Source organism: Phacochoerus africanus, chromosome 10, assembly GCF_016906955.1.
Source record: "Phacochoerus africanus isolate WHEZ1 chromosome 10, ROS_Pafr_v1, whole genome shotgun sequence".
Classification (NCBI taxonomy): Eukaryota; Metazoa; Chordata; class Mammalia; order Artiodactyla; family Suidae; genus Phacochoerus; species Phacochoerus africanus.
The window spans coordinates 115,435,001-115,454,824 of NC_062553.1; the positions used below are offsets into that span (position 1 = coordinate 115,435,001).

The 19,824-nt window shown below is 35.1% G+C and overlaps 1 protein-coding gene across 1 annotated transcript in view; it reads right to left on the bottom strand.

Moving 5' to 3' along the window:
• Nucleotides 1–11,629: 11,629 nt before the first annotated feature.
• AIMP1 (aminoacyl tRNA synthetase complex interacting multifunctional protein 1) overlaps nt 11,630–19,824 on the bottom strand; it is a 37,372-nt gene continuing 29,177 nt past the window's right edge. Inside the window, exon 7 of the mRNA XM_047751739.1 lies at nt 11,630–11,874. Within this exon, the coding sequence (XP_047607695.1) occupies nt 11,708–11,874 (167 nt within the window). The 3' untranslated portion in view covers nt 11,630–11,707. The remainder of the gene's footprint in view (nt 11,875–19,824) is intronic.

Sequence of the window (19,824 nt, forward strand, 5' to 3'; positions counted from 1 at the left end):
AGCTTGAACGGGATCGTATTACATATTTGACTTTAGTAGTCAGACTTTGCTTTTTCCAGTTAGCCTTTACCTCTTTTCTTCTTCATGCAAATCAGCCCATTATCGATAGCTCAAGTCAACAAAAGCATGGTATACACTATTTGTATTTCCTGCATGTCCAAGTAATCACACAAAAACATACGTGGGGCTTAAAAAAGGCATTTTCATACTATATTCTTTACAGTATCTTTTTTCACTTAACATCACCTCATATAAATTCTTCCAACTCTAAAATTTAGCTTTAATTCACCCATTTTAAAGACCGCATAGTAGAATGCATAACATTTCAGGGTGTATATGTAATAATTTATGTAAATATTCCTCTATTGATGTGCATTCCAGTTTTCTGACATCCAAAGCTATGCTCCACTAACTATGCTCGTACATATATTTTAATATAATATTGACTTTTTTCTGGAAATTGTATTTCCAAGAGTGGGATTTAAGGACTGAACTACATATACACTCTAATTTTTATGTATCTAAATTTGTTTTCATAAATGTTGCAACGAATTTTAAACATTTGAAAACCCTTTTCCTATATTCTTGTCATCAAACAGTGTTATCATCTTACACACCTATTGCTAACACCAGTTTGGTAAATATAAATCGTATCTTACTGTTTACCTTAATTTGCATTTCCCAGACTACTACTGAATTGGAGCATCTTTTTATAAGCACATTGGTCATTTAGATTTACTCTTCCATGAAACTGTCTCTTCATACTTTTTCTTTTTGTCATTTTTCTATTGGATCACTTCACATAAATGTTCTTTGCTTAACAAAAACCTTAGTCAGGCTCCAGAACTTTCTCCTAGGCCCATGTACTTCCTTTTAACTTTTGGTTTTAGCAAGAACCCTAAGTCAGTTCTAACAGAACCCTCTACCTTCAATATTTGATCAGGTTCCTTGTCTAATCACCCTGACCTGTGTTCAGTAAAGATCCTGTTAGGTGGGTTTACCCAGACTCCCTCTGACCCTTCCTTGTGGTTCCCTCTTAGTAATTTTCCATCCACTTAGCCCCACCCTGCTCCTTTGCCTTACTGCCCATGCTGTATTCAGAGTTGAGCCCAATCTCTCTCCTCCACTGTAAATTTCCATTCCAGTGGTCCCTATACCTATCGTGATGGTCCTGAATAAAGTCTGCCTTATCATCTTTAACAAGTGTTGCAGAATACTTTTTCCTTAGTACTTACTACTTGGTAAATTGGAAAAACTCAACTTATATATTGGTATTAGTCCTCTGTCTTTCATTCTACATTTTTGTCCTTCAGTTTTCTGTATGGTAACATTTGCCAAAATAAATGTGAATTTTATTATGGTCATATATTTCTGTATATATGATATAAGATAGGGTTTTAGTTTCATTTCCTTTTTGATAGGTACAAAAGTATTTGCTCTATTTATGAAATATTTCATCCCTTTCCTACTGAGATAGATATATAAATATATACCTCCTTTATTTATGGATCTATCCTGGATTCTTAATTCTATTCCATTATCTATTTTATTTATATTACTGTCAATACCATAATGATTTAATTAAAATTGCTTTATAGCCTTCTTGATATCTAAGAGGAAACATTTCTCTTGTTTTTTTCTCAAAATATTTTCTGGCTACTCCCAATCATTCATTTATATATATATATTTTCAGATACGTTTTATCTAACTAAAAAATTATTTTGCAGTGTGTGTACAAATGACATTTTATATTAAATCCTCCTATAAAAGCATACAGGATATTTATCCATCTTAAGTTTATTATTTATTTTATATAACTTCATTTCTTACATTTTTCTTTTTCTTAGTTTTGCCAATTTAATGAAGTTACTATTAATTCAGCTTTTCTTCTTGATAATTTGGAAGTCCTACTCTAATTCATACCCATTAAGAATTAACCCCACTCAGATCAATGAACAGGTCCTCTAGACAAAAAATCAATAAGGCAATAGAGATCCTAAATGACACAGTAGACAAGTTAGACTTAATTGACATTTTCAGGACATTACACCCAAAAGTCTGAATGTATATTCTTTTCAAGTACACAGGGAACATTCTCAAGGATTGACCACATACTGGGGCACAAAACTAACCTCAACAAATTTAAGAATATAGAAATTATTTTAAGTATCTTCTCTGACCACAACGGCATGAAACTAGAAATGAACCACAGGAAAAGAAATTAGAAAAACTGACTACATGGAGACTAAACAACATGCTACTAAAAAACCAATGGATCAATGAGGAAATCAAAAAGGAAATTTAAAAAATACTTTGAGACAAATGATAATGAAGCCACAAACATTCAAAACCTATGGGATGCCACAAAAGTAGTGCTTAGAGGGAAATTCATAGTGATACACGCCTTCCTCAAAAAAGAAGAAAAATCTCAAATCGACAGCTTAATCCACCATTTAAATAAATTAGAAAAAGAACAAACTAAACCTAAAGTGAGCAGAAGGAAGGAAATCATAAAGATCAGAGAGGAAAGCAATAAATAGAGATTCAAAAAATAATAGAAAAAAATCAATAAAACCAAGAGCTGGTTCTTTGAAAAGGTAAACAAAACTGACAAACCTCTGGCCAAACTCACCAAGAAGAGGAGAGAAAAACCCAAATAAACAAAATAAGAAATGAAAAAGGAGAAATCAAAATGCATACCACAGAAATACAAAAAACCATAAGAGAATATTATGAACAATTATATGCCAACAAATTTGACAACCTAGAAGAAATGGACAACTTTCTAGAGACTTACAGCCAACCAAAACTGAATCAAGAAAAAAAAGATTGACTAAACAGACTAATCACTAGAAATGAAATTGAATATGTCATAAAACACTCCCTACAAACAAAAGTCCAGGACCAGATGGCTTCACAGGTGAATTCTACCAAACATACAAAGAGGAACATACACCCATCCTCCTTAAATTTTTCCAAAAGGTTGAAGAAGAAGGAACACTCCCAAAGACATTCTATGAAGCACCATCAACCTAATACCAAAATCAGACAGATACTACCAAAAAAGAAAATTATAGGTCCATATCTTTGATGAATATAGGCAGAAAAAGTCTCAACAAAATTTTAGCCAAATTAATCCAACAACATATACAAAAGATCATACACCATGACAAGTGGGATTCATCCCAGGTTCACAAGGATGGTTCAACAAAGTCCAACATCCATTCATGATAAAAACTCTTATCAAAGTGGGTATAGAGGGAACATACCTAACATAATAAAAGCCATTTATGACAAACCCACAGCATATATAATACTCCATGGAGAAAAGCTGAAAGACCTCCTGCTAAAATCTGAAACAAGACAAGTATGACCACTCACACTTTTATTCAACATGGTATTGCAAGTCCTAGCCACAGCAGTCACACAAAGGAAATAAAAGTTATCCAAACTGGAAGAGAAGAAGTGAAATTGTCACTCTATGCAGATGACATGATACTATATATAGAAAAACTTAAGGATTCCACACAATACTCCAACTCATGAACAAATTCAGCAAAGTTGCAGGATATGATTAACATTTAGAAATTAGTTGCATTTCTATATACTAACAATGAAATATTAGAAAAAGAATACAAAAATAGAATACCATTTAAACTGCACCCCAAAAAATTAAATACCAAGGAATAAACCTGACCAAGGAGGTATAGACTTATATGCTGAGAACTATAAAGCATTAATCAAGGACATTAAAGAGGATTCAAAGAAATGGAAAATATTCCATGCTCCTGGGCTGGAAGAATTAATCTTGTTAAAATGGCCATACTACCCAAAGTAATCCACAGATTCAATGCAATCCATATCAAATGACCCATGACATTTTTCACAGAACTAGAACAAACAATCCAAAAATTTATATGGAACCACAAAAGACCCAGAATTGCCAAAGCAATCCTGAGGAACAAAAACCAAGCAGGAGGCATAACTCTCCCAAACTTCAGGCAAAACTACAAAGCTACAGTAATCAAGACAGTGTGGTACTGGTACCAAAACAGAGATACAGACCAATGGAACAGAATAGAGAATCCAGAAATAAACCCAGACTCCTATGGTCAATCAATCTTTGACAAAGGAGGCAAGAACATAAAATGGGAAAAAGAAAGTCTTTTCAGCAAGTGGTGCTGGGAAAACTGGACAGCTGCATGTAAATCAATGAAACTAGAACACACCCTCACACCATGCACAAAAATAAACTCAAAATGGCTTAAAGACTTAAACAGAAGACAAGACACCATCAAACTCCTAGGCAAAACATATGGGCAAAACATTCTCTGACATCAACTGTACAAATATTTTCTTAAGTCAGTCTCCCAAGGTAACAGAAATAAAAACAAAAATAAAACAATGGGGCCTAATCAAAATTTGCCTTTGCAAAACAAAGGAATCCATAAAAAAAAAAAAGACAACCTATGAAATGGGCAAAAAGTTTCAAATGATACAACTGACAAGGGCTTAATCTCTGAAATACACAAACAACTTATAAAACTCAACAGTAAAAAAACAACCCAATTAAAAAATGGACAAAAGGGAGTTCCCGTCATGGTGCAGTGGTTAACGAATCCGACTAGGAACCATGAGGTTGCGGGTTTGGTCCCTACCCTTGCTCAGTGGGTTAATGATCCGGCATTGCCGTGAGCTGTGGTGTAGGTTGCAGACGCGGCTCGGATCCCGCGTTGCTGTGGCTCTGGCGTAGGCCGGTGGCTACAGCTCCGATTCAACCCCTAGCCTGGGAACCTCCATATGCCGCGGGAGCGGCCCAAGAAATAGCAACAACAACAACAACAAAAAGACAAAAAAAAAAAATGGACAAAAGACCTGAATAGACATTTCTCCAAAGAAGGTATATAGCTGGCCAACAGGCACATTAAAAAAATGCTCAACATCACTAATTATTAGAGAAAGGTGAATCAAAACTACTCACACTGGTCAGAATGGCCGTCATTAACAAGTCAACAAGTAACAAATGCTGGAGAGGGTGTGGATAAAAGGGAACCCTCCTACAATGTTGGTGGGAATGTAAATTGGTACAACCACTATGGAAAACAGCATGGAGGTACCTCAGAAAACTAAATATAGAACTACCATATGACGGAGCAATCCCACTTTTGGGCATGTATCTGGACAAAACTTTCCTTGAAAAAGATACATGCACCTGTATATTCATTGTAGCACTATTCACAATAGCCAAGACATGGAAACAATCTAATGTCCATCAGTAGATGAATGGATTAAGAAGTGGTACATATACACAATGAAATATCACTCAGCCATAAAAAAAGAACAAAATAATGCCATTTGAAGCAACATGGATGGAACTAGAGATTCTTGTACTAAGTGAATTAAGTCAGAAAGATAAAGACAAATACCATATATCACTTATATCTGGAATCTAATATATGGCACAAACGAACCTTTTCACAAAAAAGAAACTCATGGACTTGGAATTCAGAGTTGTGGTTGCCAAGGGGGACAGGGAGGGAGTGGATAGACTGGGAGTGTGGGACTAATAGATGCAAACTATTGCATTTCAAGTAGATAAGCAATGAGATCCTGCTGTACATAGCACAGGGAACTACATCTAGTCACTAGCGATGGAGCATGACGGAGGATAATATGAGAAAAAGAATGTGTGTATATATGTGTGACTGGGTCACTTTGCCGTACAGTAGAAAATTCACACAACACTACAAACCAACTATAATGGAAAAAATAAAAAAACATTATATATAAGAAAATTATTTTATTGTCCTTGAATTCAGAATCAATTTCATCTTCTCTACTACTGTTTGATAACAAAGAACTATTTTCCTAACCAAGACTGCTTTCTCCACTAAATTATACCTTCAACTATTAAAATAAGATTTTTAGAAAATTTTCATTTCCTCCCTATCCTTTACTCCTTACAGCATCTTCCCATGGAAGAAGTCTTTGGAATGCTTTTCTTTTCCCCATATTACTAGATTTTGCTAAGATAGTTAATTATTTAACTCAAGACTCCCCTTACAGATTGCCCCTTGTGTTTCAAAAGTCTTTTTTTATGATTTACACTGAGCATTCCTTGTAGTTTATCATTATCTTTTATTTAATATACACATATTAGAAGGTCCATTCTTAACCATTATTCTCTCTCATATTCTCACATCTTTCTAGCTAGTGCATTTGCCTAATATACTCTGAATTCTAGCATCTCACTTAGTGCAACTAGTATCCCAGAGGCATTAATTCCAGACATAGTCTTCCATGAACCATAGCAATTCCAAGTCCTCAGAATAACATGATGGATGTAGGCAAATAATTTGTTGGTAATGTGGTAGTCGAACCATAAAAATAGCAAGGCATTGAAGTGGACATCTTGTGCCATGCTCTACCTGAAGCTAATTATTCAGCTTTTTTTTCTGGATGATGACACGTGTATCCACTAAACAAACTCACCATTACTGGAGATAATTACAACTTGTAACAGAACAACCATGTGACCAGAATTAGCCCAGGGAAAATAAATGATGTCCAGAAAGTTCATCTTTGGTACTCTGCTGCCTTTCTTATTATAACTCTACAATTTGTAATCTTTCCTTATATTGCTTTAGGTGCCCTATTTGTATGCTATTCTTAACTGGAAGACAAAAATCTCTACAAAACTTTATATCTGAAAGTGTTTTGAACATTTTAGTGATTAAAAAGATAGTACATTTAAAATTTCTGTGTGGATTAGTGCCTCATTAGTACATCCCATCCTGGGGCATGAGGGGTTCATCTCTAATATTCACCAGTTCTGACCTTTATTAGGTTTATTCTTCTAGATTACATTAGCTCAATTAGCAATTTCAGACTTTCTTTTATGTTTATCTATGCTCTGCATTTAAGCAAAAACGTGCTTAGATTTTCTCTTCTACTGATTTTCAGGCATATCATAAGTCTTTTACAGAAGGCTAATAATGTTTTTAAGTGGCATTGCTATTTCCCAGATTCTCAAACTTTGTTTAAAAAATGTTTCTCAATTTTCCACCATGGAATTACTGTCAATTCATAGCTTTAAGAGAAAATGTTATCCTTCCATATGAAACCAAAAGTTACAGAAAAAGTTATCTCTACCAGAATCATTCTTTATTGCTAAACTTATTAAAAGTGACTTTCGGGATGCATTTTTCATTACTCCTTTTCAAAGAGAAATCAAATTGTGGTGTTGATTTTGGATGATTCCTACACTGTTCTTTCCAAATTCCCCAGGTGTGAAAAGTTGAGTGGGTTTTAAATTAACAAGTATCAGCCAAATATCTTAGGCCTGAAAAGTTAACTGGATGCATATATTGAGAGCACTTCTCTACTGGGATGTATGATATTCTAATGAGACAATCTATAAAAACAAATGTAAAGCTTCATCAGAGCAGCCTTGATAGGAAGGCTTATCATGTGAATGCCACTGTAGGAATGAGCAGAAATTAATAACTGCTATTTGAAAAATTCTGAAAGCATTATGAAGCAATGGGAAAGGCAAGAAAAGTAGTTAGTTAGCCCTTTCATTTAAAAGGATCATTCTCTTTTCTTGCAATTATTGAGCCCTGGGCTTGTTTCTGCTGCTGTTGCTAAGGACAATAGCCTGCCAGATAGAAAATGATGTTGATGAGACATAAACTAACACATACATGCATATTTTACTCGAAAAATCCAGAGAACTGGGAATAGGTATGTTAAGAGGGGTGGGAATAAGGAAGGGGAAAGAAAAAAACAAACAGGGGAATACCTAAGAGTGAAAAAATATAATACACAATAATTAATTCACACTATGAAACTCCAGATGGCTCACTTTCAAACTAACAATTATTTCATTGTTCTGGGTCCTTTCTCCATTTTTTTTTTTTGAGAGTTATACTCCTATGAATTATCTCTGCCAAAACTTATCCATAAGTTAAAACCTAACTTTAAAAAGTACAAAGCAACAATATGTATATAAGTTACTAATTCTTTTCCATTCCAAAAAGTTGGTATCTGAAGAAGATCCAGTTTTGTATAGAGGCATATTTGCCATCAGCAACTATCTTTATTTTCATTACTATTGTAAAATTTTGGGCTGTCATCCAAGAAGTACTGCAAATAGGTACAACTACAGAGTTGCTCTGGTTTAAATTTATCTATCTATCTATCTATCTATCTATCTATCTATCTATCTATCTATCTATCTATCTACCAATCTACCTATCTAGAACTTGGTGACCTGCTTCCTACATAGGCTTCTGAGATAGACTGTTCTTACAGAAATAGTGCCCGCAATAGCAGTGTACTACTCAAAGGATCAAGGCACATACATGGTTTTTTAGAAAGGCAACTGCTGCCAGCAGCAGTAGCCTAGTTTTGCCAAGTGATTCTTCCTAAGACTTCTTCAGCAAAAAGAAAAAATTTGATGTATTCTCTTTGTAACCACTCCAAAGGAATGCTTAATGATCTCATCTCTCCCTTTAAAATCTCTTTAAATACTCCACTAAAGGAACTGCCCTAATCTCCTTACAGCAACTACTAGAGTTTAGGTTTTTAAAATTTATCATTCTTTCCCTATAGTTTAAACAAAAGAGAAGTTAAATTTCCCATTCAAATAAAAGAAACCACATGATACCATTTGGCTCTGACTCTTGAACAGTAAGTCACTTAGCTTGGTCTAGTAATTGCTCTCCTAGCTGCAGTTCCCCTACTTCCTAAATGTCCTTATCTTGTGAGCCCACCTTGAGATATCCTGGATTATCGAGTAGGTCAGAAGTTGTTCTGTGGGATTTTTCACTGGGTTTCCTTTTTGGTTTTACCTCCCTGTAAGGGGCGGGGGGTTGGGGGGGGGGAAGAAGGAGAAGAAAAAGAAACCACATACAACTACTTAATTGAGAAAGAAGGTGTATTGTAATGGAGAAAAGTGGAAGACTAGTAAGATCTAGGTTTCAGCTAGTTATACTTTTTAGCACTGGCACTTATGTAAATTTTTGGTTGATTCTTTGGGGTAAAATGGCTGGCTTACCTCCAGAGAGTTAAATTGACAAGACATGTATTAAAATACTTTGTTAACTATAAAGCATTGAATATCTAATAATTCTATCATAAAATCCATGACAGATATTAATCTATCCCCCTAACTTATGTTACAGATGGAAATAGTTCTTCCTTAACTAAAATTTTGTTAAGGCAAAGCTTTCTCCACAAGACAGAAATTTGCAATAATATTATTGTTAGGTGAGTTACATTAATTTGCTTAAATTTTATTTTGTATCTTGGTAATAAAGTTTTAGTTTACACATCACTGCATAGGTCTTAGAACCAGAACTTGTATCACAATTTATGTAGCCAAAGTACACAGCTAATACTGTACACCATATTTTTTATATTTTTAAAGGTACAACATATAATTTCCCTAGTAAGTATACTCACACCCATTTATTTATTTTGCTGTTTTAGGGCCACACCCATGACATATAGAGGTTCCCAGGCTAGGGGTCGAATTGTAGCTGTAGTTACTGGCCTATGCCACAGCAACATCAGATCTGAGCCACATCTGCCACTTACACCACAGCTCATGGCAATGGCGGATCCTTAACCCACTGAGCGAGGCCAGGGATCGAACCTGCATCCTCATGGATGCTAGTCAGATTCGTTTCCACAGAGTCATGACGGGAACTCCTCATGCCCTTTTAATGACCCTGTCATAAAGCAATAGTGAGGTGCTCCTCTATCCATCAAGAACTTGAAAATATGATTGCTTTTATTCATGTTGAACACATAACAGTTAGAAGTATTGTCTTCTTAGTCTAAGAAAATTACAAAACTATTTGAAACTTTATCAATAATATTAAACCAGTGAAAAGGCAACAATGAACAGGGCTGCCCAGTATCTAAATATTTTGGATTTTGGTGGGAGTGCAGGGAGGGAAAAGAAAGTCTCAATAACGAATCTCTTTAGTGAGGCAAGAGATAGTACATCTGGTATAGAGAACTATCAGGTCTGCTGAAAGACAGGGACTATATGAAATATTCTTTAAGAAACTATGTCCATTTCATATACACCAAGTAATCTTCTGAACAAGACTTCAACGTGTCAGGAACTATGATACCAGGAAAGGGGACATAAGAGAGAGGAACACTAGTTTCTGGAAAGGAACATCCTTAACATAAACTGATTTAACACAATATACAACTATTATGTGTAAAAATATACATTTTCACAACTAACACAACTCAACCAAGTAAGTACTATTATTATATCCAACCTACAGATGAGGGAAGTAAGGTATACAGAGGCTGAAGAGTTGCCCTGGATCACAAAGGCAACTTAAACTGTAGAGCTGGAATCAAAACCAGGTCATCTGGCTTCAAAACCAACACTATTATGCTCTATGGATTTTTTAGCATCTCTAAGAATCATCTACAAATGTAGGTTTTTAGAGTTGCAAGCTATCACCTAGACATTAGGATCTCATTAAACTAACATTCTCTGATGCCCTATACAAACCTTCTATCTTGCTGACATGTTTATTAAATTCAATGTGTTATGTTGAATGCTCTGTAAATGGTGTAATGAGAATCTGCACATTTTTAAAAAAGCAACAACGAATTATCTCTTTGACAGACATTTAATGTTCTTGTACCCGAAGAGTACTAAATGCTCTTCAGAGAAGCAGGGCCGAAAAAAAAACCTTCCAATTTTATATTAAAATTTATATGTCCCCAAAATGACTCATCTCATGAGAATAATATACCAGGAATTTCTATCTATACGAATAATTAGTACTGTCAGTACTCACTGTAAGATAGAGGGTTAACATTATATAAGAAAGTATCTTGGGGGACAGTCAGTTGTTGCTTTTTTGTTCCTGGTTTAGTCTGTAATACATACACAGATGTTAAGAGGCACCAGCTATTTAGTCTGTGGCCCAAAACCATCTCGTATTGTCGAAAACCTTAAAGGGCTGAATACCAGTCAGAAGCCAGAAGGGTTATGTCCAGTTCACTAACAATGATATTATTTCTTATTCATTCTATAAGAGCTTTCTCTACCCAGCAATACAAATAAAACATAATTAAGTTTTCTGTAAAAATAATGACTGTATACAAATTAACGACTTAAGTATACAAAACTGGGTTACTTAGACAAGCAATAGTAATAATGTTCAAATGCTATGTCTCCTAGCTTTTACAATGTTTGCGTCTCTAGAATCAAGTTGGTCATTTTCAATTTCATTATAAAATGACTAGTTAATAAGCCTGACAAGCCTGACATTTTTAAAGAGAAGACATTTATAACAGATACACAATATACTAAAAATCCACCAAGGGCTTCAAGTTGCATGCAACATGTGTCTACAAACAAGAAACAAAATGTTAATCTAGTTCAAGTTATATAAAAAAGCAATGGGTTAGCCAACATATCCATTAAAAAAAATCATCATAAAGCACATGCAATTTCCTCCCTGAATCATAAAGAATCAAAAACCATAGGCAAAAATGTAGTGTTTCTCTAACCAATTGAAAACAATATACATCAGGTAAAAGACAATGAAAGCCTAGAAAAGAAATAACACAAACATGAGCCAGGTGTATCTTAGGTACAAGTCTCATATATTTCCTTTTATTGTTATTAAGTATTCTCCAATGTATTTCAGTAACTGAAGCATTTTATTTTATTCCACTGTTGGCCATAGTTTGAGCCCTACACACTCCCTTCCCTTTCACCTCAAAGGGAGTGCCTTTGTATGTAGCCACACAATCATCATTAGTATAAAGGTCAGGCTGGATCTGCTCCCAAATCTTCTTCTTAGGATTCAGCTCCTTGTCAGGCTCTCCTGTTGGAGGAGAAAAAGAAAGCACAGCTAACATATTACATACATTGTCCATAGAGATTTCCAGTTAATTGTCTTGGATACAATTTCTGATCTTCAGACTTGATCAGAACTTTAACATTTACTTTTAACACTTATTTTTATGATGTCAGCAATTCATATTCTTGATTGTGAAAATAAAATATCTTGTCATTTCTTTAAAAATATTAAAGATATTATTTTTTACTCTTATAATAAACAGTGCAGGTAATATAGCTCAGTGAATTTCTTCCCCATACGCTTAGAATGAAAATGTAAGGCGCTAATTTTATCACTTCATATAAAGAAAGAATGTGAAAAGATGAGCGCACAATTTGATGTGTTAAATTTTTACACATGGCAGAAGCAGCTTATGCTTTGTGATATGTTTCAACATAAAAAATAAATGACAAATACCATATAATATCACTTATATCTGGAATCTAATATAAGGCACAAATGAACCTTTCCACAGGAAAGAAAATCATGGACTTGGAGAACAGATTTGTGGTTGCCAAGGAGGAGGGGCAGGGAGTGGGGTGGTTGGGGAACTTGGGGTTAATAGATACAAACTCTTGCCTTTGGAATGGATTAGCAAAGAGATCCTGCTGTGTAGCACTGGGAACTCGGTCTAGTCACTTATGATGGAGAATGATAATGTGCGAAAAAAGAATGTGTACGTGCATGTGTAACTGGGTCACCATGTTGTAGAGTAGAAAAAAAATTGTATTGGGGAAATGACAACTTAAAAAAAATTTCAATTAACCAATGTCATAAAAATAAAAAAAAATAAAAAATAAATGACTAGATTGTTGTTACAGCACTTAAAAATTTCTTATAAATACTGCAGGACGGTTTAAATGTTGGGGTTATCTAGCTAAATATGATAACCTCTCCGTAGAAGCAATGCCAAGTAGTTATGTTGTGAGTCATATGGGAAGTCTGAAATATGATAACTACTTTGGGTTTCATCTGCTGCCCATTCCATTTGGTGGGATGGAAAGAGAAAGTAAGGCGACAAGGACTAACATTTTCTGAGCACTAGGGAATATATGTTGTTGCTTTTGATTCACACAACACTGTCTCTAATTTTATATATAAATAAACTGGGGATCAAAGAAGTTAAGCTGCTCAAAGTCACACAATCAACAGAGTCTGATTTGATACCAAAGTCCTTATTCTGTTAGTACAGCAGGTTGTCTCCTAATACACTGTGCTTTAGGAAAGAAACAAATAATACCTTTTTACATGTGCATAATACCACATCCCCTCTCTTTAATGGTAACTCACACTATAAAGTTTACAATCAATAAGACAAATATATTGTAGAATATATCTGGTCTAGGCTTAAAGACCATCAATATGCCAAAAAAATCCCTCTATGTAATGAATGATGAGGAAGGAGAAAATAAAACTTAAATATAACATGATTTTAAAAGCTGGGGATGTTCAAGAATAACATCTGAATGTATTGGTTCCAGAAATAATGAAGACACTTAACGAAATCTCTTAAGTGTTAGCTTCAAAAGGAATACAATTTTCCTGGAGGTAATAACAAAAATCTTACTGAAGCATAACTCAGTAATAAACAGAAATATAACTTTTTAAATCTTTTTATTAGCTCTTTAGAAACTGCCATGAAACTGGCAAGAACATATAAAACTGTCTCTGATAAGTAGATTTTCAGAGATGACAGACTAGTTAATTACATCTACAGTGGAACAGACATTAAAATTAAAACTGAAAAGACTTACACTGGTATAAAGGATAAAGATTTCTTACTTCATTAAGAGCATTTGATTATGTTACTGGACAAGAGGAACTAATTAATAAATAAAATAGAAAAATATTCCAATATACGAAGTATCTATAAGATTGCTTTTTGTTTGTAAACTATTGCTTAGTCTACTAACATTATTGTGCTTTTTACACAGATCACATGGAAGTGGGCATTCCAGAATTCTGAAAAGCTGAAAGCAGACACATGTTCAGAGAGGGCTGAGTACTAACTACGAATCCCCCCACCCTAGACCCAAGAGATGTTGCCAAACAGATAATGAATTCAAGAGCAAATCATCCAAGGTTTGTGTAAAAGCTTTTTATCAAGACCGTAGATAGTGCGGGTAAATTTCTGCTGAATGTAGACATAAGCCCGAAATACAACAAGATGTGGAGAAGCACAAAATTAAGCTTCTCAGATCTAGAAGACATTAACATGTTTAGAAAATAATATTCAAAATAATACATAAAACTACGCTTACATGGTGCTTAATATGTGCCATTCACTGAACTATGTGTTTTATGTGTATTCATTCATTTAATCCTCTCAGTACACTAAATAGACACTATTAATTACTCCCATTTTACAGAAGAGAAAATAGTTACAAATATTACAGCTAAGAAGTTAATATACTAGGCAGGGAGCTGAATGTTTCAGAAGTTAAATTTCACAAAACTCACAAGAAAATTGATACCATTAAAAACCTCTTCTTATAGATGAAAAAGTTGACGTTCAGAAAGGTTCCTAGGTCACCCAGCACTTGTGGAGCTAAAATCTGCAAGTTTTAAGCTTCTTATATAAGACTGTAATAATTTTCAAGGAACAATGATTTGAACTAAAAGTGAATGAGAAACCAATGAGAGGAACCTCCAAATCTTGACTGTTGTTTTCAACACATCAGGCTCAATACCTAAAATTCTGAATGTGGTTGTCAGGCTTTGACGAATCAGTAAGTGAAACTATGATTCAGACAACTAAACATTTGAGATTGTAATTAAAACGTGTTACATTATGATTACTAAATATAAATCAGAGCTGAGAAGTCTTGGATGCAGTGTTAACCATCTCGCTAATTCAAAATGTTTCTCAATAACACACAATTTGGTAGGGTATAAAGCTAGTTTGAAATGAAAGTCACCTCCCACAAAAAAGCATACCTAATATTTTAAGTGATTTTTTAAAAAATGACCTCTATATTCCAGAGAAGTATTTCATCATTCTTGCATGTTCTATCCTTCTTCTAAATCTTTTTTTCTTATTTCCTTAATTTTTCTTTTTTTTTCCCACATGGCTACCCAGTGATGATACCAATAAAAGATCTTAGAGATAAAAACTGTAGAGACTCTATAACTGTTAAGCACATGACAATAATCACCATTTGGAAATGGTTACACATATTGTATAAAAAACTAATCATTCACTTTAGGCCAATTCAATCTAAACAAAACACACAGGGAACAGGAACTAGCTCAAATAGGAGTTTGTAATGATGTAAAACATTGTGACTACTATCTCAGCATTTAAAACCTACAAAAAGCAATAAATACACATTCCAGAGTCCCTGGCATTCACAAATCTAGAGTAATAGCCTGAAACTTAATTTTAATTAGGCCATTCTACTACATAGAATGCTCATGCATCATCAGCTTCCCTGATAACTGCCATGGCCATAAAAAAGCTTAGTACTAATGTAATTATTTTGTTCATTAACTGAATTTTTGAACTATCTTTTTTTTAAATATATTTTTTATTTTTTTGTCTTTTTAGGGTCGCACTCGCAGCATATGGAGGTTCCCAGACTAGGGGTCTAATCGGAGCTGCTGCTGCTGGCCTATGCCACAGCCACAGCAATGTGGGATCTGAGCTGACTCTGTGACCTACACCACAGCTTATGGCAATGCCAGATCCTTATCCCACTGAGCAAGGCCAGGGATTGAATCTGCGTCCTCATGGATGCCAATCATATTTGTTAACCACTGAGCCAGGACGGGAACTCCTGAACTATCACCCTTTGTGATACATAAACTAAAGTTAAACTTTGCATATAGGGTCAGTTAATTTTACAAAGCTAATCAATAGAGAAAATCGATTTGTTGATTTGATAGGAATGATCATGGCAATCATGAAGGCAGATAGATACACAGGTCTGTTCTCCAAATACTGGGGGGTGGGGGGTGGGAGGTGGTTTGTTTTATACATGTTTTACTAGTCTGTTTTTATTTATTCATTAACCAATTTATTGAGCTCCTACTGTATGCCTGACATTTTTCTGGATGATAGGAATATAGTAGTGAGTACAAAAAAAAAAGAAAAATCTTGACTTCATGATGCTTACATTTATTTCCATGTGGGCAGATAATAAATAATGTACAGTATATTAGATGATAAGTGTTTTGGAGAAAAATAAAACAAAGAAGGTGACATCTGAAAGATGTGAACAGGATGAGGAACCAAGCCATGCAACTACCTAGGGAAAGAGCCAGTGGCTCAAAAGGAGTGATTCAAGAAGAGCTGAAGTACATGAGATTAATGTGATAATGAGAGGCTATTTTAAGGACCTGAATTTGTACTCTAGGTCAAATGAAAAGCTTTTTAACAATTTTCAACAGAGGAGTAATATATCTGATCTACACTGCTCTCTCAGCTGTAACTGAACACAGACAGAAAAAGGGCAAAGGAAAAAGCAAGGAGATAAGTTAGAAAACTTTTGCAATTACCTGGATAAGAGATATTGGTGTGAGGATCAAAGTGGTAGTGGTCAAGAGGATGAGAATGACTCTCTATATATGTTCAGAAGCTATAGTCACTAGCATTTGCTGAAGAAGATGTATGAGAAAATAAAAAGCAGGTAAGCAACTGGAAGAGTAAACAGAGTGCCTATCAGATGAGATGGGAAATGCCATGGAAAAAGGGAAATCCAGGGAAAAAATTTGGGATATGTATTCTTCTCCTTTGGGACATATTAGTGAAGAAGTCTAGCAGGCAGCTAGAGAAGTGACTGAATCAAACGGCCAAAGGGAATGAACATGGAAAGAAAGTGGCCAAGCAAGGAAAAAGAAAAGAGGTCAGGAGGTGAGGAAGCAAAGGAGATGAGCAGAGCAGTCAGCGAAGCATAAGGACCACCAGGCAAGTGTGGTGTCAGAAGCCAAGTTAAAGTTAAGTAAGAAAAGAACTGAGAACTAGCCATGGATTTAGCTACAGGAAAGAAAGAATTGGTGATCTGGACCAGAGAAGTTCTGGTGGAATAGTGGAGAGAGAAACCTGACTGAAATGTGTTCTGGCAAGGAGAATCAAATATAGACAGGTTTAAAAAAAATTTTTTTAAATTATATTAGTTACAGGTATATAACACAGTGATTAGATATTTTTATACATTATGAAATGACTATCCCAACAAGATCAGTTACTGTCACCAAAGTTGTTACATTATTGACTGTATTCCCTATGTATACATTATAACCCACAACTTATTAATTTTATAATAAGAAGTTTGTACCTCTTAATTTCCTTCATCTATTTCTTCCATCCCCCCATACCTCTTCCCTCTAGCAACTATCAGTTTATTACCTATATCTACAAATCCATGTTTTTTGTTTGCTGTTTTTCAGATTCCATATATATGTGTAATCACAGGTATTTGTCTTCTTCTGACTTATTTCACTAAGCCTAATAACCATCAAGGTCTATTCATGTTGCCACAAATGGCAAAATTTCATCCTTTCATATGGTTGAGTAATATTCCTATATGTATATGTGTGTGCATGTGTCTATACACGGCACATCTTCCTTGTCCATTTATCTCCTGATAGACACTTACATTGCTTCATCTTGGCTAACTTATGATGCAATGAACAGCAGCATAGGTGGACATATATCTTTCAGGGTTAGTGTTTTTGTTTTCTTCAAATAAATCTGGATCATATGGTAGTTCCACTTTTAGTTTTCTGAGGAACCTCCACACTGTTCTCCATAGTGACTGCACCAGTTTACATTAGCACCAACAGTGCACAAAGTATTCCCTTTTCTCTACATCTTCAACCCCATTTGCAACTGCATCTAAAGGAATAAATACTTAGGAATAAACTTAACCAAGGGTTTGAAAGACTTGTACTCTGAAAACTCTAAGACAGAGAGGAAAGAAACTGAAGATGACACAAATAAATGGAAAGATAAACTGTGCTCATGGATTGGAAGAATCACTACCACCAAAATGTCCATACTATCCCAAGCAATCTACGGATTCAGTGCAATCCTTATCAAAATATCTGTGGCATTTTTCACAGAACTAGAATAAATAATCCTAAAATGTGTTTGGAAACACAAAAGACAATGTAATCTTGAGAAAGAAGAATAAGGAGGTGTCATGCTTGAAACTACACCAAACTTGAAACTACACTACAAAACTGTGGTAATCAGAGCAGTATGGTACTACCACAAAAACAGACAAACAGCCGAATGGAACAAAACAGAGAGCCCAGAAATAAACTGATGCTCATATCATCAATTAACCCATGACAAAAAAGGCAAGAATACACAACAGGGTAGAGATAATCTCCTCCATAAATAGTACTGGGAAAACTGAAGAGCTACATGTAAAAGGATCAAACTTGACCACTTCCTTATAGCACACACAAAAATAAACTCAAAACAGATTAAAGACTTAAATGTTAAGTCTGAAACCAAAATACTCCTGGAAGAAAACAAAGGCAGTAACCTCTTTGACATCAGTCTTAGCAATACCTTTTTTGAATATGTCTCCTTAGGCAAGACCAATAAAAGCAAAAATTTAAAAAACTGTACTATAACAAACGAAAAAGTTTTTGCAGGGAGTTCCCAGCATGGCTCAGAGGAAACAAATCTGACTAGCATCCATGAGGATGCAGGTTCCACGAGAGCCCCTGGCCTCGCTCAGTGGGTTAAGGATCCAGCGTTGCCGTGAGGTGTGATGTAGGTCGCAGAGGTGGCTCAGATCTGGCATTGCTGTGACTGAGGCATGTGCTGGTGACTACAGCTCTGATTCAATCCCTAGCCTGAAACCTCCATATGCCGTGGGGGCAGCCCTAAAAAAAAAGGAAAAAGAAAATAAAAAATAGAAATAAAATAGCAAAGCAAACCACCAACAAAATGAAAGGGCAACCAACTGAATAAGAGAAGATATTTACAAGCAATATAGCCGATAAGGGATCAATATTCAAAATTGATAAAAAACTCATACAACTCAATATAAAAAGCAAACTCGATTTATTTTTAAAGAATAAGTGGGACCAAAAGACTCTTGCATATCATACATGCTTTGTGATTAACCATCAATTTATGTTTATTAAGACTATATCAAAAGAAATAAGTATGATCTTAGAAGTTAAAAGTCTGAATGCAAATTCTAAGTTATTATTAGACTGAAAACAGTACATTCTCAAACAAAACAAAAAGGGTGTTAATACCTTTGTCTTCTGACTGCAATATTATTTTCAAGTTCTTTCTGCTTGATGCTTTAGGGACTAGTTACCATATTTGAATACTAAAATTTATGGTTTCACATGTTTAAGATTAAAAAAAGTAGTGGGGAGGAGTTCCCATCATGGCTAAGCGGAAACGAATCTGACTAGCTCCTTGAGGATAGAGGTTCGATCCCTGGCCTTGCTCAGTGGGTTAAGGATCCAGCATTGCCATGAGCTGTAGTGTAAGTTGCAGACATGGCTTGGATCCTCTGTTGCTATGGCTGTGGTATAGGCTACAGCTCTGATTTGACCTCTGGCCTGGGAACCTCCATATGTCAAGGGTGTGGCCCTGAAAAGACAGAAAAAGATAAAAAAGTGCTGATAAAAAAACTAGTGTGGAGGGTTTTTAGCCATTAAAAAAATATTATCAGGCATCTTCTAAATTCTCTGGAAACTATGCTTTTGTAGATGTAGAAAACAGTTGTTAAATTTAAAAGCCTAGGAGTTCCTGTCGTGGCATAGTGGAAACGAACGCAACTAGTATCCATGAGGATGTGGGTTCAATCCCTGGCCTTGCTTAGTGGGTTAAGGATACAGCATTGTCATGAGCTGTGGTGTATGTTGCAGACACGGCTCGGATACAGCGTTGCTGCGGCTGTGGTGTAGGCCAGCAGCTGTAGCTCCTATTCTACCCCTAGTCTGGGAACTTCCATATGT